The sequence below is a fragment of the Oncorhynchus mykiss genome, chromosome 5, assembly GCF_057628025.1.
Source record: "Oncorhynchus mykiss isolate SJ-2025 chromosome 5, ASM5762802v1, whole genome shotgun sequence".
Classification (NCBI taxonomy): Eukaryota; Metazoa; Chordata; class Actinopteri; order Salmoniformes; family Salmonidae; genus Oncorhynchus; species Oncorhynchus mykiss.
Window position 1 is genome coordinate 72226189 of NC_143026.1, and position 27839 is coordinate 72254027.

Genomic DNA, 27839 nt, shown 5'->3' on the forward strand with positions numbered 1-27839 from the left:
AACAATATTCCAAAACATGCTTCCTGTTTGCAATAAGGCACTAAGTAAAACTCCAAAAACGTGGCAAAGAAATTAACTTTATGTCCTGAATTCAAAACGTTATTTTTGAGGCAAATCCAACAAAACACATCACTTAGTACCACTCTTCATATTTTCTAGCATGGTGGTGGCTGCATCATGTTATGGGTATGCTTGTCATTGGCAAGGACTAGGGAGTTTTCTTTTCATAAAAATAAATGGAATAGAGCTCAGCACAGGCAAACTCCTAGAGGAAAGCCTGGTGCAGTCTGCTTTCCAACAGACACTGGGAGACAAATTCACCATTCAGCAGGACAATAACCTAGAACACAAGGCCAAATATAGACTAGAGTTGCTTACAAAGAAGACATTGAACGTTCCTGAGTGGCCTAGTTACAGTTTTGACTTAAATCGGTTTGAAAATCTATGGCAAGATCTGAAAATGGTTGTCTATGTCACGCCCTGATCTGTTTCACCTGTCCTTGTGCATGTCTCCACCTTGCTCCAGGTGTCGCCCATCTTCCCCACTTATCCCCTGGGTACTTATACCTGTGTTCTCTGTTTGTCTGTTGCCAGTTCATCTTGTTTGTTCAAGTCAACCAGCGTTTTGTCTCAGCTCCTGCTTTTCCCCAGTCTATCTTTTTCCCGTCATCCTGGTTTTGACCCTTGCCTGTCCTGACTCTGAGCCTGCCTGCCATCCTGTGCCTTTGCCCCTACTCTGCTTTACTGACCTCTGCTTGACCTGACCCTGGGCCTGCCTGCCGTCCTGTACCTTAGCCCCACTACTCTGGATTATCAACCCCTGCCAGCCTTGACCTGTCGTTTGCCTGCCCCTGTTGTTGCAATAAATCAAATTTATTTATATAGCCCTTCGTACATCAGCTGATATCTCAAAGTGCTGTACATAAACCCAGCCTAAAACCCCAAACAGCAAGCAATGCAGGTGTAGAAGCACGGTGGCTAGGAAAAACTCCCTAGAAAGGCCAAAACCTAGGAAGAAACCTAGAGAGGAACCAGGCTATGTGGGGTGGCCAGTCCTCTTCTGGCTGTGCCGGGTGGAGATTATAACAGAACATGGCCAAGATGTTCAAATGTTCATAAATGACCAGCATGGTCGAATAATAATAAGGCAGAACAGTTGAAACTGGAGCAGCAGCACAGCCAGGTGGACTGGGGACAGCAAGGAGTCATCATGTCAGGTAGTCCTGGGGCATGGTCCTAGGGCTCAGGTCCTCCGAGAGAGAGAAAGAGAGAAGGAGAGAATTAGAGAACGCACACTTAGATTCACACAGGACACCGAATAGGACAGGAGAAGTACTCCAGATATAACAAACTGACCCTAGCCCCCCGACACATAAACTACTGCAGCATAAATACTGGAGGCTGAGACAGGAGGGGTCAGGAGACACTGTGGCCCCATCCGAGGACACCCCTCGGATGGGGGACACAATAAACATTGTTACTTCAAAAGTCTGCACTTGGGTCTTACCTGAAACCTGAGTCTAGCAATGTTCAACATCCAAATTGACAGATCTTGAATACATTTATAAAGAATAATGTGAAAATATTGTGCAATCCAGGTGTGCAAAGCTCTTAGAAACTTACCCAAAAAGACTCACAGCTGTAATCGCTGCTAAAGGTGACTCTAACATGTAATGACTCAATGGTGTGAGTACTGATGGAAATGAGATATATCTGTATTTAATTTTCAAGAAATTTGCATTTTGAAAACATTTTGTTTTCACTTTGTCATTATAGGGTATGTTGTGTAGATGGGTGAGAAAATACATATATTTAATCCATTTTTAATTCAGGCTGTAACACAACAAAATGTGGAATAAGTCAAGGGGTATAAACACTGTAGTGGGGTGATATTTGATATATATATTACATTTACCTCACATCTGACCCATAATAAGACTATGCAATTAAACCTATTCAAATGTTTATCTGATTCCATAAAGATAATACAAATATGCATGAGACTATAGTTGAGCTTCAGTAATAAGCAATCAAGAAATGTCAATGTAATTACTTTGTAAGATGAATGAAATCACATACAAAGCATAAATCATATACGATAAATAAAATAAATAAAAGCATAAAAGGCATAAATCACATGCAAAGCATTAACAGGTATTATTCTAAGCATGATCAGAGAGGGAAAGAGAGAGAGAAGTCATAGCCTGAAAGGCTGTACCCCAAGAATCCCTGGAGTGGAGAGAGAGAGACACTTACATTTATTTGGTTGTTCCAAAATTCAAGTAAACATTTCAAATAAATGTGGTTAAAATTCAAAATAATAAACATTTCAAACAATAAGTAATCAATCCAACCTAAACTAATCGAATCAAAAGAAAAACAGAGAAAAACACAAAAAAACGAATGCATTCAATAAAAAAACAGGTACTGTAGCCATAATCAGTCTATCAATTAGTTAGTCCGTCAGTCAATCAGTCAGTCATGTTTGGTCTGGTGGAGTGGTTGATAGTGTGTTAGGGTCTTTGTGTTAGGGAAGCAGTGGGGTCTGGGCTGGCAGTTGCTGGATGGAGGTGGTACTGTAATTGTGGTTGGTTGGTGCTGTGTCCAGGGTTGGTGCTGGTGTTGGGCTGGGACCGGGAATACCTGGGTTGGTGTTGGGGCCGGGTTGGAAATCATGCTGGTACCAGGGCTGGAAACCAGAGGTTGTTGCTGGGTCTGGTGCTGGGAAAGGGGACTTGGGAAAAAACAGGAACCAGGAACTGGGAACTGGGGATGGTGCTGGCTCGGGATCTGTATATGGGGGTGGAAGGACAACCTGAGGAGCAAGCAGACACACAAGGGAGCCCTAGACCCAGAGGTCAATGGTGGTACTTCCCTGTGGCCTGCTTGCTCCGGTGAAGGTCTGGTGTTTGGTCCCTCCTCTGCACCTCATCTGGTGCTGTGTCTGGTGTTGGAAACTGGTATCTGGATTGGTGCTGGTAGTCTGCAGAGGGGAGGAAGGACAACCTGAGGAGCAAGCAGACACGCAATGGAGCCCTAGACCCGGAGGTCAATTGTGGCACTCCCCTGTGGTCTGCTCGCTCCAGGTGAATGTCTGTTTTTTGGCCCCTCCTCCCCGCCTCTTCCAGTGTTCTGGTGTTGTGACTGGGTGTGGTGCTGGAACTGGGACTGGGGTTGGCTCTGCAGAGGGGAGGAAGGACAACCTGAGGAGTGAGCAGACACACCTTGAAGCACAAGACCCGGAGGTCAGTGATGGTACTGCCCTGTGACCTGCTCGCTCCGGGCGTAGGTCTAGAGCTTTGGTCATTCCTCCGCACCTCTTCTGGTGTGGTGATGAATGGTTCCTGCTTATGGCCGGGTTTTGGTTCCGTGAGAGAGATAAGCGTAGAGGGAGGAAGGAGAAAGGGAGGGAGAGTGAGCAGGGGGGTGGGAGTGGTGGAGGGTATTGTCCATCGGCCTGGGCTGGTGTTGGAGGAGGAGGCTGGAAGACAGAGGGAGGAAACAGGGCCCAGATCCACCTGGCCACAGAGCACTCACAAACAGTTGGTGGGTGTGTTCAGTGCGAGTGCCTCCGTGGTGCAGTTCTCTGTACGTACAGTACCTTGTGCCATCTCTAGATGGATTCCCTTGTTAGTAGGCAACCATGAACAGCCATCTGAAGAAAGTCCTTCTGTTCGGAGTGTGTTGTCAGGGTCATGATAAAGGCTTATTGGGGGGTTCAGGTCTGATCATGTCATTGCATATTTGGATGAGGCCCTCTAGCGGTCGTTTGTGTTGTTGGGTGGTTTTTGGCTGTTCACAGGTCTTGACATGCCTCCCTACTGACTGCCTGGTGTAGGGGATTTGGTGGGTCGTGTTAGCTGGCGTCAGGTTTTGGGTTCTGTGGTGCTCTTCTGGTCTGGTCTCTTGTTGGTCTGTTTTTTGTCTGGTCTTTTCCTTTTGGTAATTTTTGTCCAGATTAGTTCGTTGTCGTCTTAGAACTGGTGTTGTGAGGCGAGGGAGTCTTCCGGTTGTATGGCCTTTTTCTAAATCGGCTCCCCTTTGACCAGGGGTTTGGAGGGTGTGGAGGTAGCAAGGAAGGGATTGGAGGGGCCAGTAGGGGTGGGGGCTGTTTCTAGGATTTCTGAGACATCTTGGGTGGTGGGTTGGGCAGTCCCTGTGGAAAGGTCTGGGTCTAGGTCTTTGTTGTTGTTGTCTGGTGAAGGGGGTGGGGGACAGTGGGTTTGGGATTTGGGTTAGTGGGGTTGGTCGTGTTGGCCCTTGTCCTGCTAGTGTAGGAACTGGGGGAGGTTCTAGAAAAATGACCCCCTTTCCCGCACAGGTTGCATGAGCGTGTGGAAGTTCGGTCTGAGGTGGGATGGTTGTCTTTACAGAGATAAAAATAAACAGTGTAGGTATCTCATCAGCGCAGGTCAGCAACAATAAAGAGAAAGACCCTTTTTTAACATCTGAGTTGTTTAGATTCAAAATCTGAGTTGTTGACCAATAGATTTACTGTAAAGTTTTACTCCAGTCAGATATCAGAACGACAGACCTGTAAAGACAACAGAGCCTCTGCTACCCAGAGGTGTGACAATGGGGGTTGGTGAGAATCTTGAATTCCTAACACAACACAGAGGAATCCTTACATACAGTGTAAAGAGTCACTTTGGGGGCTGGGTCGCCTTACATAATCCTCCCCATGAACACATCTGATTCTGCGTCAGACAGAAGTGTTCAAAACCGGATGATCAGCACTGTAGTCACTGTAGACGATCTTCTGACCAGCAGTTCATGGACCTAGCGGCATCACATCAGAAATGTCCTTTTGGCGGGTAGTATTGTCTTCATCTTTAGACGTGCACATAACCTTAAGTAAGCAAGCTAGAAAGGAATGCTTCCGTTCTTCTTTGTAAGAGCAAAACACAGAACTGAAGGTACACCAACACATCACAGAGAAATTCACATGAATTTACATTTTAATGAGCGTAACATTTTATTTTATCTGATTGGATTAGTCAATAGCAACTTCAGATGTGGTTTTAGCAAATTAGTCAGATATACATAAAAGATATCAAAGATGGCTGCATCATAAAAACAGTATATTTGAAAATAAAATTAAATGAAATGTATTAGCATCTCAGTTTACAGCACCCAACATTAGCATGCCAATGGTGAAAGATCTAAGGCGATTTTGTAAGAAACAAAAGAATGAGAGGTGAAACTCGCAACTGGCGACTTGCAGGCGCCGAGGCCCAGGCCCACTCAATCACGTTTTATGAACATTTTGGGATGGCTGACCATCTGTGGGCTATATAGGGGTCAAACATACCTTATCTGTGGCTTTCTCCAGGGAAGAACGTTCCCACAGAACCATGGGATTACGGACAACGTAGGAGGTATGAAAACAGATGAAAACGTGAAATTGACTAAATGAATGTTACTGTGTGAATGAAATTGTCATGTTTGGATTGTTTCAAGAGTCCACAAAGAGCTACGAATGTTGATATGTGTTATTGTACTGTAAGTCCTATGGATTTATTGTTACAGGGAAACTGTTATTTTGTTTGTTGGATGGTGTATAGTTCAAAGAAGAGCGACACAGGGGTGCACTCTTATCAATTAAATTGAGTTGATTAGATTACAATCTGGGTGTGTTGTTCCAGTCTATTGATTTTACTTTTTAGCATGCTCCTGTGTATCACACACATCATTTTTTCTCTTAGAGATTATTCTGAACTGAAGACCACATTAAGTTTAGCCTATTGGTGATAATAATTGACTATTCTGTAATGTCTCATGTATTTCATTAACACTGTAATTTTTTGAGTGCTAATTATTTTGTGACTAATAAATTATATTAGTTGAATTGAGTAAATGCATTCCTCGCTTTAGAGAGTAATTCTTTGATTGACTGTACGCTTAAAATGTAGTAGGTCTATTGGTAGTTGTTATATACACTGTACACATAGCATATGCTTGGGTACCACCTTGACATCCCTGATCTGTTTGCCTCAATAAATTACTGTTTTAACATTGGTCACCAGGATTAGCTATTTGTATCTAGTCTCTTAATAATTGCATAACGGTGCAAGTTAGACATGTTCATGTTAGCCACAACATATTGGAATTCGTAACATATCATACGTACTGCAAATTTGAAACATATTGTATGATTTGGAATTTGTAACATATCATACTAATTGTAATTCGTAACATATCATATGAATTCAAAGTCATGATGTTGAATCAACATGGAATCGTGATATGATTATAAAAAAGTAATCAACGTAAGGGATTTTTTTTAACCCAACTTTTAACCTAAATCCAATGAAATTGTGACACTTTTTTGTTGATTTCATGTTGAATTTATGTTAGTAAGACAACCAAATGTAAATCAAAACTAGACGTTGAACTGATGTCTGATATCTAGCAAGTAATCTAACAATTCCACAACAACTACCTAATACACACAAATCTAAACATCATTATTAAAGTGGCATTAATAAAGTGACTACTGATCCATTTGTTAGAGTGGCCAATGATTTCAAGTCTGTATGTAGGCAGCAGCCTCTCAGTGTTAGTGATGGCTGTTTAACAGTCTGATGACCTTGAGATAGAAGATATTTTTCAGTCTCTCGGTCCCAGCTTTGATGCATCTGTTCTTATCTTGCCTTCTGGATGGTAGCGGGGATGAACAGACAGTGGCTCGGTCGGTTGTTGTCCTTGATGATAATTTTGGCCTTCCTGTGACATCGGGTGCTGTAGGTGTCCTGTTGCCGTACCAGGCGGTCATACAGCCTGACAGGATGCTCTCAATTGTCCATCTGTAGTAGTTTGTGAGGTTTTTAGGTGACAAGGCAAATTTCTTCAGCCTCCTGAGGTTGAAGAGGTGCTGTTGCGCCTTCTTCACAACACTGTCTGTGTGGGTGGACCATTTTAGTTTGTCCATGATGTGTACGCCGAGGAACTTGAGACTTTCCACCTTCTTCACTGCTGTCCCATCTATGTGGATAGGGGAGTGCTCCCTCTGTTGTTTCCTGAAGTCCACGATCATCTACTCTGTTTTGTTGATGTTGAGTGAGAGGTTGTTTTCATGACACCACACTCCGAGTGCCCTCACCTCCTCCCTATAGGCTGTCTCGTCGTTGTTGGTGATCAAGTCTACTACTGTTGTGTCATCTGTAAACTTGATGATCGAGTTGGAGGCATGCATGGCCACGCAGTCATGGGTGAACAGGGAGATAGGCCTACAAAGTTTATGCTATATTTTGAGCCAGGGAGAGTGGATTAATTGTGCAGGGCAGGAAGAGACTTGCAGCATCACACAGCATGTGCTTATGTGGCTCTATCAAACCTGTCCCTGGCTAGTGTGGCGCTTTTCAATCATAACGTACTTATTGGTACCTATTCATGTTCACTTAAAAAAAGCTCCTTCAGTTTCTCTATGGTTTGCCTCTGTCTTTTAAAAGTGTAATGTATGCTTTTCAGAGTGGTGGGGCAAATTGTTTTACCTTTGGCCTGGAGCTTTTCCTAACTCTATAGGGTCTATTAGTGATTAATCAGTTGTGCAAAGGTTTTTATATGGGCAGTGAGACCAGATTTACATTTGAGTCATTTAGCAGACACTTATCCAGAGTGACTTACATGGACAATTAGGGTTAAGTGTCTTGCTCAAGGGCACAAAGACAGATTTTTTAACTAGTCAGCTTAGGGATTTGAACTATTGACCTTTCAGTTACTGGCCAAATGCTCTTCACAACTAGGCTATCTGAAAAACCTGTTCCTAGGAAGAATGAAAACCCTGTCAAACTGCAGCAACCTTGTACTTGTTCATATTCATTATATTTTACAACTATTCTTTACACAAACACAACCTCTGCAATTGGACAGTAGAGCTCACAGGGCTGAGCTTGCATAATGCAGTTTTACATCGTATAAGCCTATATCAACTGCAATTAAAATGTACTAACACTGTGTATTTATGTAATCGGTATTGTGTTCAATTCATTTCAGTTAATAATTTTGTATTGAAAAGGTCAAGGTTGCCTAGCCAGCCAGCCCAAGTTTGAATATAGCCTAAACCAAATTTGATCATATTCACATTTTCTCCTAATACAAATAAATGGTCTATAGATAGGTTACATAACATTACCACTTTGTTTACACTGGCCAGAGGGGACAGGGTGCATTGGCTGTAGCCTATGCAGCTGCGGGCTGCAGTTGTTATCAGCAGCCTAGTTGATCAGACTGGACAAATCGTGTTTTCTTCCCATACAGTTTAGTTGTAGGCTGCTGCAATATTTATGTGAAGAGCTATTGCTTGTGTCTGTCAGGAGTGATGTGTTATCACGTTTGCTAAATAAATACGAGACGACAGTAGAGTGGCTTACGCTTTGCTAAATGACGAGCATTGTGCCTGGAGCGCAACCTGTGATTTCAGGGAATCTGATTGGTCAAGACATAGAACAGAATCTGCAGCACTCCGATATAAAGAACAGATAGGCCTTCATTGTGCGCAAGATGACAAATTGAGTCATACAGCTCAAGTCCAAGTTAAATCACAAGTTATAGATGCTCAAGTCGAAGTCGAGTGGCAAGGGTTTTTATTTTTGACAAGTCAAGTTTCAAGTCGTAAAATGTGCGACTGAGTGGTACTCGAGTCCAAGTCACGTGACTCGAGTCCACATCTCTGAATCCTGCTGCTGATGACCTTGAATTTAGTAGTACAGAGCCTGTAAACACATTGGATGAAAGCTTTCACCCTGGAATAAGCTCAACGTCATCTGACTTTGAAACAAGCCAGGACAGCCAAAGGTATTTATGAAAGCACAATAGCCCCTAGAGAAAACAAAATCACCAATACACTAAACTGTCTACAAGACAAGTGCTCCTAAAACTTTTCACACCCTTGCAGTCAGTTCTTTGGCATGGGAGAGAGGGGTGTTGGTATATACTCTTCTAGCCTATTCACTATTGCTGGCAGTGCTTGTCTACTCAACAGCACAACTGTATACACCACTAGACGGTCAACAGTTCAAGCCCCCCTCAAACTTTTCACATCTTTGCTAAAAGCCCGTCTGCCCCATTATTGACTAAGTGTAACAAAACGCATACCAGTCTACTGTAACTTTTTGTTTACAGATGAACATGGTTTATTTTATGGTTACACTTCAGTCTTCATGTTTTACACATCTTCATGATCAGTCTTCATGTCTCTCCAGGAGACTTTCAGTACATACAAATCTTCTGCAAGAGGTTGAGCGTGGTGTAGAATATGAGACATCCCACATACACACAGTAGCTAGCTAGCTACAACACCAGACATAGTTACTCCAAGATTAATATGAGTCATAAAGCCATTCCTTTACTCTGCGATCATCAAAACATTTATCCAGTTTTGTTCCTAACGAGAGGCACTGAGGCTAGCTAGGTTAACTAGCTACAACGTTAGACTACAGTACATTTTACGTATACAGCTAGCTATATATAACGAGAGGCACTAAGGCTAGCTAGGCTAACTAGCTATAACATTAGACTACAGTACATTTTACGTATACAGCTAACTAGCTAAACTTGGCTAGTTTGGCTTGTAGTGGTACCAACAAGCCCCATTATGGCTGAATTGATCACCAAATTGTACTGTACTGAATAACACTGCCTCGTGTAAAAAGAGAGGTAATATTGCTAGCTAACTACCAACAGCTAAACAAATGACTTGTTTGTAATTTGAGTCCTGGTCCAGCAAGTCTAGGCTGCCGCCACTGCTTGCTGGTCTCGCAATTTTTTTTATCGCTGTCTCAACTCATTCTTCAAAAATGTTTCGTGGTCCAGCTCTTCTTGTAAAGAAGAATCATCAGAAAGCAATTGTAGCTAATTATTTAGCAATCTCGGATAGATGCACGGTAACAACTCCAGTGAACTTGTAGACTAGCACTGCCCCTTGTTTTGAAAATGCCGCCTTTGAGGGTGGGAACAAGGAAGCAGGGCTCCCGTCAGGCTGTAGTCTTAACAAATCCAGAGAAAATAGATATCCTGCAATGTCTTGGCAGATAGGAACATTGTTGAGACCAATGGCCAATGGCTCTATTGAACAAGAACAACCATATATACTCACTTCTAGCATAATCGCGCAATCGGCAAAACACAAAGGCCACAATAATTGCTACAAAACATGCCTCCATTTATTTTTTATTTCAGACAGTATGCTCAATCAACCAATGATGCAATTGATTGAACTATCCCAGCGCAAAAATGCAAAAATACAGCTACAGTGCATAATTATTTCATGAACACACTCACACTCATAATTATGTAGGAAGACAGCCCAAATAGTGTCTAGCTGGGAAGTTTCCCTTTAATTAAATGAAGTGTTCCTTGGTCCTCCTTTTTTGTTGTTGATGACCTATATACCCCTTTTACCAAAGAGCACCTTCTATTCACAAATATCTACTATTGTGTACCGTAGCAGCGCTTCCCTTCCTTCTACAAGTTATACTATTGAAAACACATCCTCTGAGGACCTGAATCTCAAAATGTATCCCACTTTTCTTTGGAGTCAGAACTAGGCCAATGATTATGCTTTTACATACATACAAAATATATGCTATTTACTGTAGAAGAACATGTCAAAACATTGACATTATCTGAATGCATCACATATGGCCACAGATTCTACTGCCAATTTCTTTATGTTGTTCACCCCCCACTGTATTTTTGTTCAGTCAGACAGCATGTCAGTGTGCATCACAGTAATCCAGTTAAGTTGCCTATTAAAGGATCCATTGATCAGTTAGCCCTCTGAGGCCTGGGTTCACACACTGCAGGGCACTCCCCAGTCAATATGAGTCGATTAGAGGTGGATTGCAGAAAATACAGCGCCATTACAAGATTTACAGCACCTGTACAGGGAAGAAACCTTCTCTAATTGCCATTACATACAGGGATAATAATACTGTTGATGTCAGAAGTTTACATACACTTAGGTTGGAGTCATTAAAACTATTTTTTCAACCACTCCACAAATTTCTCGTTAACAAACTATAAAATTATGTCATGGCTTTAGAAGCTTCTCATGGACTAATTGACATCATTTGAGTCAATTGGAGGTGTACCTGTGGATGTAAACTCACCAAAAAAGAAACGCACACTCACTGTGAACTACATTTATTTTCAGCAAACTTAACATGAGTAAATATTTGTATGAGCATATGAAGATTCAACAACTGAGATATAAACTGAACAAGTTCCACAGACATGTGACTAGCAGAAATTGAATAATGTGTCCCTGAACAAAGGGGGGGTCAAAATCAAAAGTAACAGTCAGTATCTTGTGTGGCCACCAGCTGCATTAAGTACTGCAGTGCATCTCCTCTTCGCTGGCCATGGCAGAACACTGACATTCCTGTCTTGCAGGAAATCACGCAAAGAACAAGCAGCATGGCTGGTGGAATTGTCATGCTGGAGGGTCTTGTCAGGATGAGCCTGCAGGAAGGGAACCACATGAGGGAGGAGGATGTCTTCCCTGTAACGCACAGCATTGTGATTGCCTGCAATGACAACAAGCTCAGTCCGATGATTCTGTGACACACCGCCCCAGATCATGACGGACGACCCTCCACCTCCAAATTTCATCCTAAACCATAGTACAGGCCTCGGTGTAACGCTCATTCCTTAGACGATAAACGCGAATCCGACCATCACCCCTGGTGAGACAAAACTACGACTCGTCAGTGAAGAGCACTTTTTGCCAGTCCACTCTGGTCCAGCAATGGTGGGTTTGTGCCCATAGTTGACGTTGTTGCCGGTGATGTCTGGTGAGGACCTGCCTTACAACAGGCCTACAAGCCATCAGTCCAGCCTATCTCAGCCTATTGTGGAGAGTCTGAGCACTGATGGAGGGATTGTGCGTTCCTGGTGTAACTTGGGCAGTTGTTGTTGCCATCCTGTACCTGTCCCGCAGGTGTGATGTTCGGATGTACCGATCCTGTGCAGGTGTTGTTACACGTGGTCTGCCACTGCGAGGACGATCAGCTGTCCATCCTGTCTCCCTGTAGCTCTTAGGCGTCTCACAGTACTGACATTGCAATTTATTGCCCTGGCCACATCTGCAGTCCTCATGCATCCTTGTAGCATGCCTAAGGCACGTTCACACAGATGAGCAGGGACCCTTGGCATCTTTCTTTTGGTGTTTTTCAGAGTCAGTAGAAAGGCCTCTTTAGTGTCCTACATTTTCATAGCTGTGCCCTTAATTGGCTACCGTCTGTAAGCTGTTAGTGTCTTAACGACCTTTCCACAGGTGCAAGTTCATTAATTGTTTATGGGTCATTTTAAACAAGCATGGGAAACAGTGTTTTAACCCTTTAAAATTAAGATCTGTGAAGTTATTTGGATTTTTATGAATTGTCTTTGAAAGACAGGGTCCTGAAAAGGGGAAGTTTCTTTTTTTGCTGAGCTTATTTCAAGGCCTACCGTCAAACTCAGTGCCTATTTGCTTGACATCATGGGGAAATCAGCCAAGACCTCAGAAAAAAAGTTTTAGACCTCCACAAGTCTGGTTCATCCTTGGGAGCAATTTTCAAACACCTGAAAGTACCACATTCATATGTACAAACAATAGTATGCAAGTATAAACACCATGGGACGACACAGCCGTCATACCGCTCAGGAAGGAGACGTTCTGTCTCCTAGAGATATACGTACTTTGGTGCGAAAAGTGCAAATCAATCCTAGAACAAAAGTAAAGGACCTTGTGTAGATGCTGGAGGAAACAGGTACACAAGTATCTATATCCACAGTATCTATATCCACAGTCCTATATCAACATAAGCTTAAAGGCCGCTCAGCAAGGAAGAAGCCACTGCTCCAAACCGCCATAAAAAAAGCCAGACTACGGTTTTCAACTGCGCATGGGGACAAAGATCGTACTTTTTGGAGAAATGTCCTCTGGTCTGATGAAACAAAAATTGTTTGGCCATAACGATCATCATTATGTTTGGAGGAAAAAGGGGGATGCTTGCAAGCCGAAGAACACCATTCCAACCGTGAAGCACGGGGGTGGCAGCATCATGTTGTGGGGGTGCTTTGCTGCAGGAGGGACTGGTGCACTTCACAAAATAAATGGCATCATTGAGGGAGGAATCTTAAGACATCCGTCAGGAAGTTAAAGCTTGGTCGCAAATGGGTCTTCCAAATGGACAAGACCCCAAGCAGACTTCCAAAGTTGTGGCAATATGGCTTAAGGACAGCAAAGTCAAGGTATTGGAGTGGCCATCACAAAGCCCTGACCTCAATCCCATAGAAAATTTGTGGGCAGAACTGAAAAAGTGTGTAGGAGCAAGGAGACCTACAAACCTGACTCAGTTACACCATCTCTGTCAGGAGGAATGGGCCAAAATTCACCCAACTTATTGTGGGAAGCTTTTGGAAGGCTACCCAAACCGTTTGACCCAAGTTAAACAATTTAAAGGCAATGCTTCCAAATACTAATTGAGTGTATGTAAACTTCTGACCCACTGGGAATGTGATGAAAGAAATAAACGCTGAAATAAATACATTTCTCTACTATTATTCTGACATTTCACATTCTTAAAATAAAGTGGTGATCCCGACAGGGAACTTTTACTTGGATTAAATGTCAGGAATTGTGAAAAACTGAGTTTAAATGTATTTGGCTAAGGTGTATGTAAACTTCCGACTTCAACTGTATATGTAAACATTCATAACAGTGTACATTTCCTTCCCTTTAGCAGATTGCCATTACGAGAAGTTGTTGTTTCTTATCTCTGGAATGGGAAGCAGTCTATAACAGCTTATGCAGGGCAGGGCAGTGTACTGTGAGCATTGTGAATTGATAAAAGCCTGGTTAACTGATGGTTACAGGTGGTACTGCTGCTGCTACAGCGTGATCTAATGCATCGTCTGGGTAGTGTACTGTAGTACAGAGGAGTGGATGCTGCATAGGGGATGGCCCACAGCTGCTCTGGCTGCACGCCAAACTCCAGCCTCCTCTCGGCTGCAGGATCATTTAAGCACAAATATATAAACAATGATTTCACTATCTCGTTATCATAGCAGACAAATAAATTAAATATTGATTGGGAGAAGGCGGGAGGCAAGGCAACACAGGACAGAATGACCCATTCTCTCCCTTCTCTCCTCTCAATCTCCGTGCTATTGAGTTTCCTTTCTCCAAGATTTTTAGCTTTATCTGGAATTGAATGGCCTCTGCTGTCATTTCATTGAGTCTCTTACAGTGGTTGGATACTTCCTCTCAGATTCTTGTTTCTGTTTTAGTATGTTTTCTGTAATGTCGGTACTGTGTAGTCCCCCCTGAGTTACCTGGTATAAACATGATGCCAAAGGTCAAATTGAGATCCATTTAAAAATGCTCATTCTGTTTGTACAGTAAGATCTGTTAATTGGTTTGGATTTCTGTTTGTTCCTGATTTGTCTGGTATTTTTGGTACATGCTAGTACCTTTAAAATGCATGCTATTCATCTCCCCTCTCTGCATTGAACATTTCTAGAGGCCCATATTTTTTCCAAACTACCTCCTCATCCTCCCACAGTACATCCAGGGGGACTGTTACACCAAGCACAGTAAATCTTTAAACTTAAACCTTCATTTTAGCTTTTTCGAAAACATTTATTAGAAACTGTTCCCCACAGCTTCTGTTTCAAAGCCTCTGGAGTTGCATTCACAATCAGCAGCCGAGACTCAGCCTCTGCTACCATACTGCCAGATCTACAGTATCTCTCTGAATATCTGTCTCTCTGGCTTTCTCTCTGTCTCAGTTCAATCTGTCTGCATTTATAAAACTATTGTGCTATTGTTTTCAGCCTTTCCCTTCCCATCTAGTCCTTGTATTCTGCTAAACTACTCTTCTCTATTTAATGACAAATCTCTTTCACATCCCTCCTCTCTCTCTTTATCTCTCTCTGTCTGTTGTTACCTTTCAGAGGCAGCTGCTGAGCTGTATTCGAGGTGGAAGCTGCCCTGGACCAAATGTCAGCTCCCTACAGATCCCTGGGGACGTCAGCTTCTTTGCCAACCACCTCGCTGTCCCTACTATGGAGTTTGCATTTGAACAGACCAAAGCAGAAGAGGTACTGAGACCCATACACAAACAGAAGCATAACATTTTATGATAGGGTCTGGTAGTAATAGATGATTTCTCCATTATTTACAAACATTATAGGTGAATTAAAGATTTTCCTCCTTATTGAATTGTTTGTTAAAAGTCCAGTGTGATTGTCTATTGCTATGTCTATGACACTTGGTTTAAAGGTATTATCCTGAAATGGGTTGTGTGCTAAAATTGAGGGCATATATTCTTGAGGAAATGTGATGTATTTCACTGTAGGATTTCCTATAAGCAAACATGTAGATGCTAGGTACGCTGGCACGTATGTGTTTGGAAACGAGCAGATGTTCTGTACCAGAATGACTGGGATTGTGACAAGAACGTGGTCCAGTGCACATTTTGTACTCCCATTTAACATCTGTTGCCTTGCCTCATACAGTTTCGACAAGTACACACTCATTACAGTCAGTGTTTAAGGCTGTTGAGTCTGCCTCCCAGTATGCAGCTCTTTCCAAAGTTTACACAATGATCTGTCTCGAAAGTCTCCTCACACGTTTGTGTGTCTCTTGTTCTTTTGAATGCCATCTGTATGGAAATATAATGTAGCAGTTTTTGTTTTTGCTAGAAGCCCATTTATATCTCTACGTTATTCTGTTAATGTGGGCATCGTTATTCAACATGCATTCTTGTCTCTTTTGCAACGTAATTTCCCTATGCAAATTATGCAATGTATCTTAGTTCAGCCAGATACATGTCTATGTGACTGTCTGTCGCCATCAGACCCTGTCAGTATGACAGCTGCCACCAGGGCCCGTCTTGCCTCCATTTCACGCCTCCTGTTGATGAGTGGTGGAGATGAAATCATTTGCATCCTCAGCTCACACATCTGGTAGACGCAGGCCTCTGGTGCTTTACACGTTAATGATGCAGACTCCTCACCGTCTGAACAGCACTCACCTGAAATAACTTCCCCAACTTTAAAAAGGGAAGATGATATCTTGTTAAATGTCTGCCACTGGCAGTACTGATTTAAGTCAGCTAAGCTTTAAATGTCTTGAAATCACTGAATACTGTGCTGTATAGATTTAGACAAAACAATTCGGTAACACTTTACTTGAAACCCAGCTTCAAAACTAGTTATGACACGGTCATAACAATGTCATAACAGCTGACATAACTTGTCATAACCTTTTATAATATGGTTATAACAATGTCATGACGCAATTATTTGGGGCTATTATGACAAATATTGCGTTATTTTATGGCTGGTTATGACACATACCTAAGAGTGTAAAAACCCACAGAACCTACCACGGCAATTATTTTATGGCTGGTTATGACACCTGCATAAGCGTGTCAAAACCTACCGCACAATCAAAACATTCCATTACAACATAGCCTACATGTCAACAGTAAGTTTATGCTGTATATATTTTTTTTAATTGACCATCTTAAATTATCATTGTAAATGCGCAAACATTGATGTCAGACATCCCAATGCTCTGTTGCTGATGACTGGGATGCAGGAGCAGATTTCAGGAGCAGGACAAGACACCTTATTTTTGACTAATGACTGATATAAGGGCATGTACGTGATAGGCCTATCTGGCTTATATGATTACGATGGTCATAAGGCTTCTTAAAGTGTATTTTCTTAGTCCAAGTAAAGTGACACAGGATGGTCATAATGCTTCATGACAGAGTCATAAAGTGTATTTTCTACAAGTTATTTCAAATATGATGAAAAAAAACATGACTGTAAAGAATTAACTTCAACAACAGCAAAGGATTTAAGAAACACATTTTCAAACGAAAGGAAACTTCTCAGCAGGGAAGAAACACATTTGAATAAATGTAGGTTTTGACACTCTTATGTAGGTGTCATAATCAGCCATAAAATAATGCAATATTTATCACAACAGGTGTAAATATATGGATCATGACAGTGTTATGACCATGTTATGACAAGTTATGTCAGCTTTTATGACATAACTTGGTGTCGTAAAATGTTATGGGGTCAAGTGCTACCAAACATTTATTAACTTTTCATCACCCTCAGAGATCAAAGTAAAAAATATTTAGGCCTCTGCTGATTTTACCCAGTTTATATTTGATGTTAGGGTTTGAATACAATTATTCACACTCACTGTAAAACATTTTATATTTTTCCTATTTTACTGCTATAGAGTGCTGATAAGGCAGCAAAGTTTATAAACAAATGGAATGCCAAACTTTTCCCCTGTTAGGGAGTGTAGCTGTGCACACTGCACAGTGATGACACTTTCTCCATACTCATGTGTACATCTGTCTCTTCCTCACAACATGCCTGGCTAAGCATCAGCACAGTGACACTGGTGTGCTTTAAACTGTAAAAGTAACCTTTTCCTGGCATTCAACACATCGAGCTGAATTAGAGCCAGATGAATTAGATTCCTGAGCCACAGACTGCAATGTGGGACCAGGCTCATCACAAGGCTCTCCTGTGCAGCCAACAGCTTGAGGATGCATCTGAGTCAGATTTGAAATGACACACTAGCTTAAAGGCTCTCCTTGCCTTCATTTTGTGTGTGTGTGTGTGTGTGTGTGTGTGTGTGTGTGTGTGTGTGTGTGTGTGTGTGTGTGTGTGTGTGTGTGTGTGTGTGTGTGTGTGTGTGTGTGTGTGTGTGTGTGTGTGTGTGTGTGTGTGTGTGTGTGTTATGTATTAATGCTGAGCGATTAGTGCTTTTTGAGGTCGGTTCGATTAGAAAAAAATTATAATGATTTTCGATTTGGGGTTTCATTATTTGGGTAACACAGAATAAAACAATTAATACAAGTCTGCCCATTACTGCTTATCACTTATTAACTATAATTAATTCAGATTACTTTACAAAAACATTTAAGTTGTTGTGTATATTACATTTTTTTTATTTGCTAACTTTATTATTTATTCAGTCATCAGCTCATGTTTTTAGAGCTACTGTGTGACAAAATCACTATTTAGTAGTTCTTCAAAATAATGAATGTACCTCGCAAAGCAACAGCTGCTCTCCACATCCCCTCACCATCACCATTCTTTTCTCTTCTGTAGTAGGTGTAAAAGAAACACAGACCGGACATGTGGATGCACAATGGATTATGGTCATTGGAGTTAATTACCACATTTTATGTGCTAAACTACATAGAATATTGGCCTGTTGGAAACTACAACTCCCTACTACATCTCACAGTTCAGGCTCACAGAAAAGGAACGAGTGAATTGTAATTCAAATAATTGAACCACGTGTGTGCATGCAGGTGTGCCTTCTGCATTCCCTACACACAGTTTGATGTCCAATGTTCAAACTGTAGCTAACAAATTACAACAACATTTAACAATTTAAAACATTTGTAAGAATGCATCAAAATGGAATCAAAAAACACCATGCCAGCTGTTTTATCATGTTTTCAAGTGTTTAAAGAGAGTTTCAAAATACAAACACAACTTGTGTTGGGCAAGATTGCCAGCTATAAACACTAGCTTGCATCTGTGTTTTTTCAGAACTGCACTCATTTTAGTCTAAGTGGATGTGACTTGTCAGGGAGCCTACCCAGGCTCCTCTCTGTTGCTGCTCCAGAGGCTCTCTCACCAGATGGCTCCAATAGACTGACTGACTGGGTTTCAGTCGCTCTGCTCTGGAGGTCACTATCGATCACAGTCCAGAGGTGTGGTATGCCAAAACCTGTCAGCCCATTTTCACTCACTGAGTCCTGAGAAGGGGAATCAGTGCTGTCCGGACACTGCAAATGTTATGATACCAAGTAATGTGATTTTCAGGCTAGCTAGAGAAATGACCCTTGGAAATGTCAAACAAGACCACACTCTGGTTATACTGTTTGGTTTCCATTTGTGTGGACTATGACCCTGAAACACAACCATCAAACAGAGTTCTGTGTCTAGTCATCCTCATATTCCCCTGGTTCTCCCAAACAGCGCCATGACACATCCCCTCATTATGACACACATGCAAACGCCCCTCTCCTCACGCCCTCGGACGTTGCCCGGCTCTTTGGCTGTGTTCAGGTTGCCGGTTGCTGCAGTGTTACAGCAGTGTTCAGAATTCCTGTCCTGAGGTGCTTTACCAGTGTACGCTGAGCTAATCTAATTAGCAGTGTGAAGTGGCTGCAGCTGTATGGAGCAGGGAGGGAGGGAGGCTACACTCAGTAGTCTGCTGATCAATTGGCTCTGCCTCTGCTCCGGCCCGGCCCATCCGCTGCTCTACCTCATTGCAGTGACAAGTAACTGAGCTGGGCTTGGCTACTGCGTATCCCACCATCTGGCCCTAACACATGGCGGTGACCCTGTTACTGAAAGCACTCTTCTGGTATGAAACACACACTTTGGTCTTCTTAGATTGAACATCATGCCTTATCACACTTTTTTGCATTGACCATTGACATCTCATGACAATTGAAACCAGTACGCGTGTGAGATTTGGTTCTGGGTGCCGATATTACCATTGACATAATGTAATGCCATTAGGGGTTAGGGTTTTACAAAGTGGTCCATATAATGTTGTAGACTGTTGATAGGATTTTGGACACCAGTCAATACAGTAGGTCATTGTATTTAATGCACACTGAGGGATAGGGCCAAAGGGAAGGGAAATCAATGGAGTCTGGGCCTTGGCAATTCAAACTCAGATTGGACAATTAATGTGTAATCGAAGAGCAATCAAAAGTAACCTATTGTTGCTTAATGAGTCTATGTTTTACTCAATAAAGAGAAAGGTGTGTCTGAGCTGCAAAGGTGCAAAAGAGATTGCAAATACCTGTTTAGGAATACAATGCACCATGTAAACAACATCAGTTGTGTCTAAAACAATAGGCCTTACTGAATGAATCTTCCTCTTGTTCTTACCACAGGCAAACATAGAACCTCCTGTACTCCTACAGAAAATGTGTTATCCTACATAAAATACAATTATCTTTTGGTTCTATGAAAGAGGAGAAAAGCATTTCACATATTTAAGCCATTTAGTTGCTCTTGCTTCAAGGTCTAGCATATCTTGAAGGTTTGTAAGAGGAAACTCTACCTTTTGTCTTAAATTGAAATGTTCTCTTCTATTATTATATCTCTTTCATTTCCATTGGCTTTGAAATGGGGCCAACTGCAGAAATTGGAGAGTTGTTCCATTGGGACGTGAATACTCTGGGGAAATACACAATTTGTCCTTATTTATGGAAATGAGTTGTAGCTTGTCCCTTTTAAAGGAATGTTTTTAAGTAGAAGAAACAGCCATGTCAATTGTTTCACAGTTTTCTATATTGTATCTGATCCTACTGCCTCCATTTCACATTTGAATTAGGTAGGTCTTCTAACAGTGTTGTGTTATTTTTCAAGCTGTTGAAGGTGATTACTATCTTATTCTATTTTAGAGTCCTTCCTTCATGACATTGGAGTGTTTGGCTGGAATCATACTCATGTATAGCCTTTTACCCTAGTCACAGCCTGCTTTGAAGTCCTCTTCTGGGTTTTTCTCTTTTTAGGCAGGTTTCTTCAAAAGCACTTTTCCTCAATGTATGCTAGCTAACCCCAGAGTGGGCACAATGGATGTAATATGATCATAAGTGAGAGACGGCATGCAAAACGGCCCGGGCTTCCATATTGTCTATGTATGGTCACATCACAACGTAGTAATAAAGGATGACAAGTATAGCAGTATCTACTGTGTTACATTGTGTTTTAGCCAGTCTTAGCTAACACACACACGCATGCACGGACACAGGCATACACACAAGGGCTGGGTGATATGACCTAAAGATCATATCTAAAAAATAAATAAAAAATGTATGGGTGATTCACGATATTTACTGCATCTCCGTTTTTTAAATGTTTCCACTGAATAAGCTTTGTTTTACAATTAAAAGTAAAATACACTGCATTTCAAACAGTCAGGAATAATGTAATAAATTCAGGGCTTGTGAAATTATACCTAGGTTAAATATAAGACTTTCACAATCAAAAGACTCACTAATAATTACATTATTTTGTCAAAATAGTTTCGCAATAAATACTGATCTGGCTGTCAAGTCCATCTATGAAAATGCCCTTTTTGTTACAAATTTAACCAGGACCATGCATAATACACATTCACTAATAATGACTAACTTCTTGTAGCAGCCAGGCATTATAGAAAATGATCACAACTAGATCTCATAAACAATCTCCCAAGCACAAGCCGAGGTACTAGTGAGTAGCCAGCTAATCTTTATATTAAAAGTCTAGCCAAATTGGATCTATTTGCTAGCTAACAAGGTAGAACAGTTTAATTGTTATGAACACACCCTTCTGTCTGTCTCCAACTGTTTGAACAGCATGCTAGCCTGTCCACTTTGTACAGATGTTGAAATCAAGTGGCCTACCTTATTTCTCAGAATGAGTTGCCAATTCCTTATATAATTGTTTTGTATGCTTATTGCACATTTATAAAACACAGACTAGACAGCTAGTATAAAAGTGTGTGGCTAAAATGCTGCTAGCGGTATATGTGTCAAACTGAGCATTCATTTTCTAGAATCAATGTTCATTGATACTCCCATTTTAGCAGGGTCTGGTTGTCTCACAATTTGAAGAGTTGAGACATAAAAGGGTATTCATTTTATTTTATTTAACATTTATTTAACTAGGCAAGTCAGTATATAAGTTAGGGTATAGTAAGAAAGGTTATGTTTTCCTCTATTACAGTCAAATAATGTCTCATATGACTGATTCTGTTGGACCAAACGTCAAAAGCAAATAGCGAGTTGAAACTGCTTTTTGTCAGCGAGGATGTTCGGAGTGGCAGGGGGAGGAGTTTGGTGTGTGTGTGTGTAAATGGGGAGGTGCACAGTCAAAGTAGAAGGAGCGAAGGAGATGAGACCAAAAGACAACATGCGAACAAGCAGGGTTGTAAATTCTCATAAAAAAAACTAAACATAAAAAAAAAAACGTTATTCTTGCGATAAAGGCATTTGGAATATCATGCTTAAACATATGTTTGAATTAATCAAATTAATTTGATATATCGCCCAACCCTAACACACACACACACACTTGGCCTGAACATCTGACTGAGTGGAGGTGCTACAGTCTGCTAATCGCTGTGGCGTGTGTTTGTTCTCCGAAGGGCTCAGGATGACCCAGGTGAGTGCTGTTCCTATTGGAACTCCCACTAGTCTGAACCTCACCAGGGGATACTCATCTGAACTCTTCTCTCTCTCCTCCCTCTTGCTGTTGAGATGTCAGTGTTTCCTTGCAAATACTCTACCCTCCACCTAGTCACAAATATGATGCCTTCATTCATATACTGTAGAATGCATTCCAATAGAACCATGTAGATGTGTGATGCTGGAGCTACTGAAGTAACCTTTAAATAAATATGGAGGGAGGCAGCAAAGCCATTCTCAGAGGAGAGTTGAGGAAGATGGGTCTTGGCATGCCTCACTACTCCAACAGGACAGACAGGCCCTCAGACTGACAGTCAGTCACATTCCCCAGACAGACTGCAGTACAGTCTGACACTAAGACTTTCTCATCTCCTGCACACCCAGTGACACCCAGTGGCAATCTCTTTTTCAGAGGGAGCCAGCCGAGTTCTCATCAAATCAAACCCAGCTCAGTGGGAGCTCCGGCTGAGTCGAAATGAACACAGCACCAGCAGACCTGCTCTATTGATTCAGAGGCTCTTTCTGAGTCTCTCTCTGAGTCGGTGTAAAACAGCATCAAGGCAGGCAGGCAGCACCCCTCCTTCCCTCCGCTGTGTCTCCACTCTGCCCAGGCTTCCTTGGGACCGATCAGAAAGTGGGCGCTGAAGGGGAGTGTGTGTGTGAGGGGATAGAGAGATCATTAACTCAGCTCAGCTTGGCTCTTCTGCCTAATCACCAGTTAACACTTTCCAGGCCTGTATGGAACAGTGTGTGGGTAGGGAGCTCCTCACGGCAGGGGCCTGGCTTCTCTATGAGCCAGTAGACACATGGGGCGTCAGAACAAAACCTGGCTCAATGGATGTCGATGTATTGTAGAAGTGTCAACACATGAAGATGAACTCCTCAGAATGATTTTTCTTTGGCATTGGTTTGATGGTTGTATAAATTGGAATGTACACCACAAGTGTTAAGAATCTGTGCAAATGACTGTACAGATGACTGTGGATGATTACTGATCCGTGGTGGATTTTAATCATCATGTTACCATGTTCCATAGCTCCCCTGTCTCTGCGTTGTGGCGCACGTTTTGTAATCTCTGTGTGACAATGTCACAGTGTCACAGCCTACTTTGTACTGTGTGTCAAAGGTTTAACAAGCATTTGCTTCAGTTAATGTGACTGTGTGTTTTTGTTGCCAACACAACACAACAGCCTGTGTAAGACTATAGGAATCTATGTATTGTAGTTGGTGCTTGTTTTCCTTGCCAAGGACATCCTCATGCTGAAAATCAAATGCTACCAAGTGCTTCCAAAGTGTTTTAACACCCCCTTCAATAACCTAGAGGAGTTTTAATATCAAACCACTGCTTATCCGGAGTTTTAATATCAAACCACTGCTTATCCAATGGTATTTATTTGGTCCCTCTGTTGCAGAGAGAACATAGTATAAGCCCTTAGGTCTGCATTGATGATCAATTACTTTATCTTGAGTCTACCATAAATACAGAATCATTTGATATAATGATGTTTCCTCTGAATTACGCCTGCAATCCTCAATTAACTTTTTAAAACTTATTTTGGATAACATAACCTCCCATTAACTTTTGTCACTAAGGCGAATCAGTATCTCTCCTCAGGGATTTTACTAAAGCAATAAGTTGTCCTCTATGAGAGTCAGTGTTTTGGAAGATTATCAGAAACAGCCATTGTAAATCCTCCATAAAACAAGCAAAGGCCTACTGAATCAACTGTACTGTTTTCCTGGTCATATCAAAGCTCATATTATGAGCATTACTTGCAGAGCATCTTTGATCTATTCGTATCACCCATTAAATGGAGTTTAAAAAAATAAAAATACAATTTTCAGGGTTCAGTACCCATTGCTCCAGCTTAAAATAAAGTAATAAAGGAATCAATGAAAATGCAGCTGGAGTGGAAATAACTTGACAATGCTGATTTTTTTCTCCTTTTCCTCAAGCGAAAAGGTTCACCTCTTTTTATGTGGCAGGCGCTGTCCTTATGGAATCCTTATTTCACTTGAACTCACTACATTAACTTTTACTCTGTAGTTCCCGGTTGATTAAATTAGTGATATCTGCATGAAACGACAGCTGATCCCGCTCTCCTCCCCTGCCTCGCCACACCTCTGATTATTTCCCTCTCTTTGTGGATGAATATTCATGTATTGTTGTTGCCAACAATATACCATTCCCAGCTAGCCCATTTGGTTCCTTGGAAGTTGTGGGAACGTACGTTTTTGGTTTCCCTTTGAAGCCATAAGTTTCCTGACTGGTAAAACAGAACATTTTTAAATGTTCTGAGAACAGAAGTGAACATTTTACCTGGTCTGGGTATGTACATTTTTAGGTTGCAGGGAGTTGCTGAGAATGTTTAACTATGGGTCCCTGAAAGTTTTCTTAGGAGGTTTTATTAATGTTCTGAGAAGGAAGGTATTTAAATACAGTGCCTTGCGAAAGTATTCGGCCCCCTTGAACTTTGCGACCTTTTGCCACATTTCAGGCTTCAAACATAAAGATATAAAACTGTATTTTTTTGTGAAGAATCAACAACAAGTGGGACACAATCATGAAGTGGAACGACATTTATTGGATATTTCAAACTTTTTTAACAAATCAAAAACTGAAAAATTGGGCGTGTAAAATTATTCAGCCCCCTTAAGCTAATACTTTTTAGCGCCACCTTTTGCTGCGATTACAGCTGTAAGTCGCTTGGAGTATGTCTCTATCAGTTTTGCACATCGAGAGACTGACATTTTTTCCCATTCCTCCTTGCAAAACAGCTCGAGCTCAGTGAGGTTGGATGGAGAGCATTTGTGAACAGCAATTTTCAGTTCTTTCCACAGATTCTCGATTGGATTCAGGTCTGGACTTTGACTTGGCCATTCTAACACCTGGATATGTTTATTTTTGAACCATTCCATTGTAGATTTTGCTTTATGTTTTGGATCATTGTCTTGTTGGAAGACAAATCTCCGTCTCAGTCTCAGGTCTTTTGCAGACTCCATCAGGTTTTTTCCAGAATGGTCCTGTATTTGGCTCCATCCATCTTCCCATCAATTTTAACCATCTTCCCTGTCCCTGCTGAAGAAAATCAGGCCCAAACCATGATGCTTCCACCACCATGTTTGACAGTGGGGATGGTGTGTTAAGCTGTGTTTCTTTTACGCCAAACATAACGTTTTGCATTGTTGCCAAAAAGTTCAATTTTGGTTTCATCTGACCAGAGCACCTTCTTCCACATGTTTGGTGTGTCTCCCAGGTGGCTTGTGGCAAACTTTAAACAACACTTTTTATGGATATCTTTAAGAAATGGCTTTCTTCTTGCCACTCTTCCATAAAGGCCAGATTTGTGCAATATACGACTGATTGTTGTTCTATGGACAGAGTCTCCCACCTCAGCTGTAGATCTCTGCAGTTCATCCAGAGTGATCATGGGCCTCTTGGCTGCATCTCTGATCAGTCTTCTCCTTGTATGAGCTGAAAGTTTAGAGGGACGGCCAGGTCTTGGTAGATTTGCAGTGGTCTGATACTCCTTCCATTTCAATAGTATCGCTTGCACAGTGCTCCTTGGGATGTTTAAAGCTTGGGAAATCTTTTTGTATCCAAATCCGGCTTTAAACTTCTTCACAACAGTATCTCGGACCTGCCTGGTGTGTTCCTTGTTCTTCATGATGCTCTCTGCGCTTTTAACGGACCTCTGAGAATATCACAGTGCAGGTGCATTTATACGGAGACTTGATTACACACAGGTGGATTGCATTTATCATCATTAGTCATTTAGGTCAACATTGGATCATTCAGAGATCCTCACTGAACTTCTGGAGAGAGTTTGCTGCTCTGAAAGTAAAGGGGCTGAATAATTTTGCACGCCCAATTTTTCAGTTTTTGATTTGTTAAAAAAGTTTGAAATATCCAATAAATGTCGTTCCACTTCATGATTGTGTCCCACTTGTTGTTGATTCTTCACAAAAAAATACAGTTTTATATCTTTATGTTTGAAGCCTGAAATGTGGCAAAAGGTCGCAAAGTTCAAAGGGGCCGAATACTTTCGCAAGGCACTGTAACATTCTGAGAACATGTTTTTATTGTGACATGGCATCAGTGAGATTCAAACCTATGATCTTCTGTTCTCTATCCATGGAATTAGTCCACTGCGCCACTAGGATGGAGCTAGCATGCCATGTTTTCTTTACTCATACAAAACTGTTCATTTCAGTCAATTTAAACAGGCCCCATTTCAAAGGAAACATTTCAAGCATCTTTTACATTTTTAAAAATGTAGCCTTTATTTAACTAGGCAAGTCAGCTAAGAACAAATTCTTATTTACAATGACGGCCTACCAAAAGACAAAAGGCCTCCTGCGGGGACGGGGGCTGAGATCAAAAAATTATAATAATACAATAAAAATATAGGACAAAATATACATCACGACAAGAGAGACAACACTACATAAAGAGATACCTAAGACAACAACATAGCATGGCAGCAACACATGACAACACAGCATGGTAGCAACACAACATGACAACAGCATGGTAGCAACACAACATGACAACAACATGATAGCAACACAACATGGCAGCAGCACAACATGGTAGCAGCACAAAACATGGTACAAACATTATTGGGCACAGACAACAGCACAAAAAGCAAGAAGGTAGAGACAACAATACATCACACAAAGCAGCCACAACTGTCAGTAAAAGTGTCCGTGATTGAGTCTTTGAATGAAGAGATTGAGATAAAACTGCACGGTCTGAGTGTTTGTTGCAGCTCGTTCCAGTCGCTAGCTGCAGCGAACTGAAAAGACGAGCGACCCAGGGATATGTGTGCTTTGGGAACCTTTAACAGAATGTGACTGGCAGAACGGGTGATGTACAGTATGTGGAGGATGAGGGCTGCAGTAAATATCTCAGATAGGAGGGAGTGAGGCCTAAGAAGGTTTTATAAATAAGCATCAACCAGTGTGTCTTGCGATGAGTATACAGAGATGGCCAGTTTACAGAGTATAGAGTGCAGTCCTATAAGGAGTATTGGTGGCAAATCTGATGGCCAAATGGTAAAGAGCATCTAGCCGCTCGAGAACACCCTTACCTGCCGATCTATAAATTACATTTCGTAAACTTGCATGGGTAGGATGGTCATCTGAATCAGGGTTAGTTTGGCAGCTGGGGTGAAAGAGGAGCGATTACGGTCTAGATTTAACTTTAGCCTGCAGTGTTGATACCCTCACCACCCACACCCAGGTGGTGAGGGTAGGAAACAACATCTCCACCCCGCTGATCCTCAACACTGGGGCCCCACAAGGGTGCGTTCTCAGCCCTCTCCTGTACTCCCTGTTCACCTATGACTGCATGGCCATGCACGCCTCCAACTCAATCATCAAGTTTGCAGATGACACTACAGTGGTAGGCTTGATTACCAACAACGACGAGACGGCCTACAGGGAGGAGGTGAGGGCCCTCGGAGTGTGGTGTCAGGAAATAACCTCACACTCAACGGCGTACACATCACGGACAAACTGAAATGGTCTACCCACATAGACAGCATGGTGAAGAAGGCGCAACAGCGCCTCTTCAACATCAGGAGGCTGAAGAAATGTGGCTTG

General features: G+C 41.8%; 1 protein-coding gene across 2 annotated transcripts in view; it reads left to right on the forward strand.

The window, feature by feature from the left end:
* naaladl2 (N-acetylated alpha-linked acidic dipeptidase like 2) overlaps positions 1–27839 on the forward strand; it is a 336716-nt gene that overhangs the window by 271309 nt on the left and 37568 nt on the right. For both annotated transcript variants that reach the window (XM_090235787.1, XM_021604123.3), the window contains exon 10: positions 14941–15087. In XM_090235787.1, the coding sequence (XP_090091913.1) occupies positions 14941–15087 (147 nt within the window). The remainder of the gene's footprint in view (positions 1–14940; positions 15088–27839) is intronic.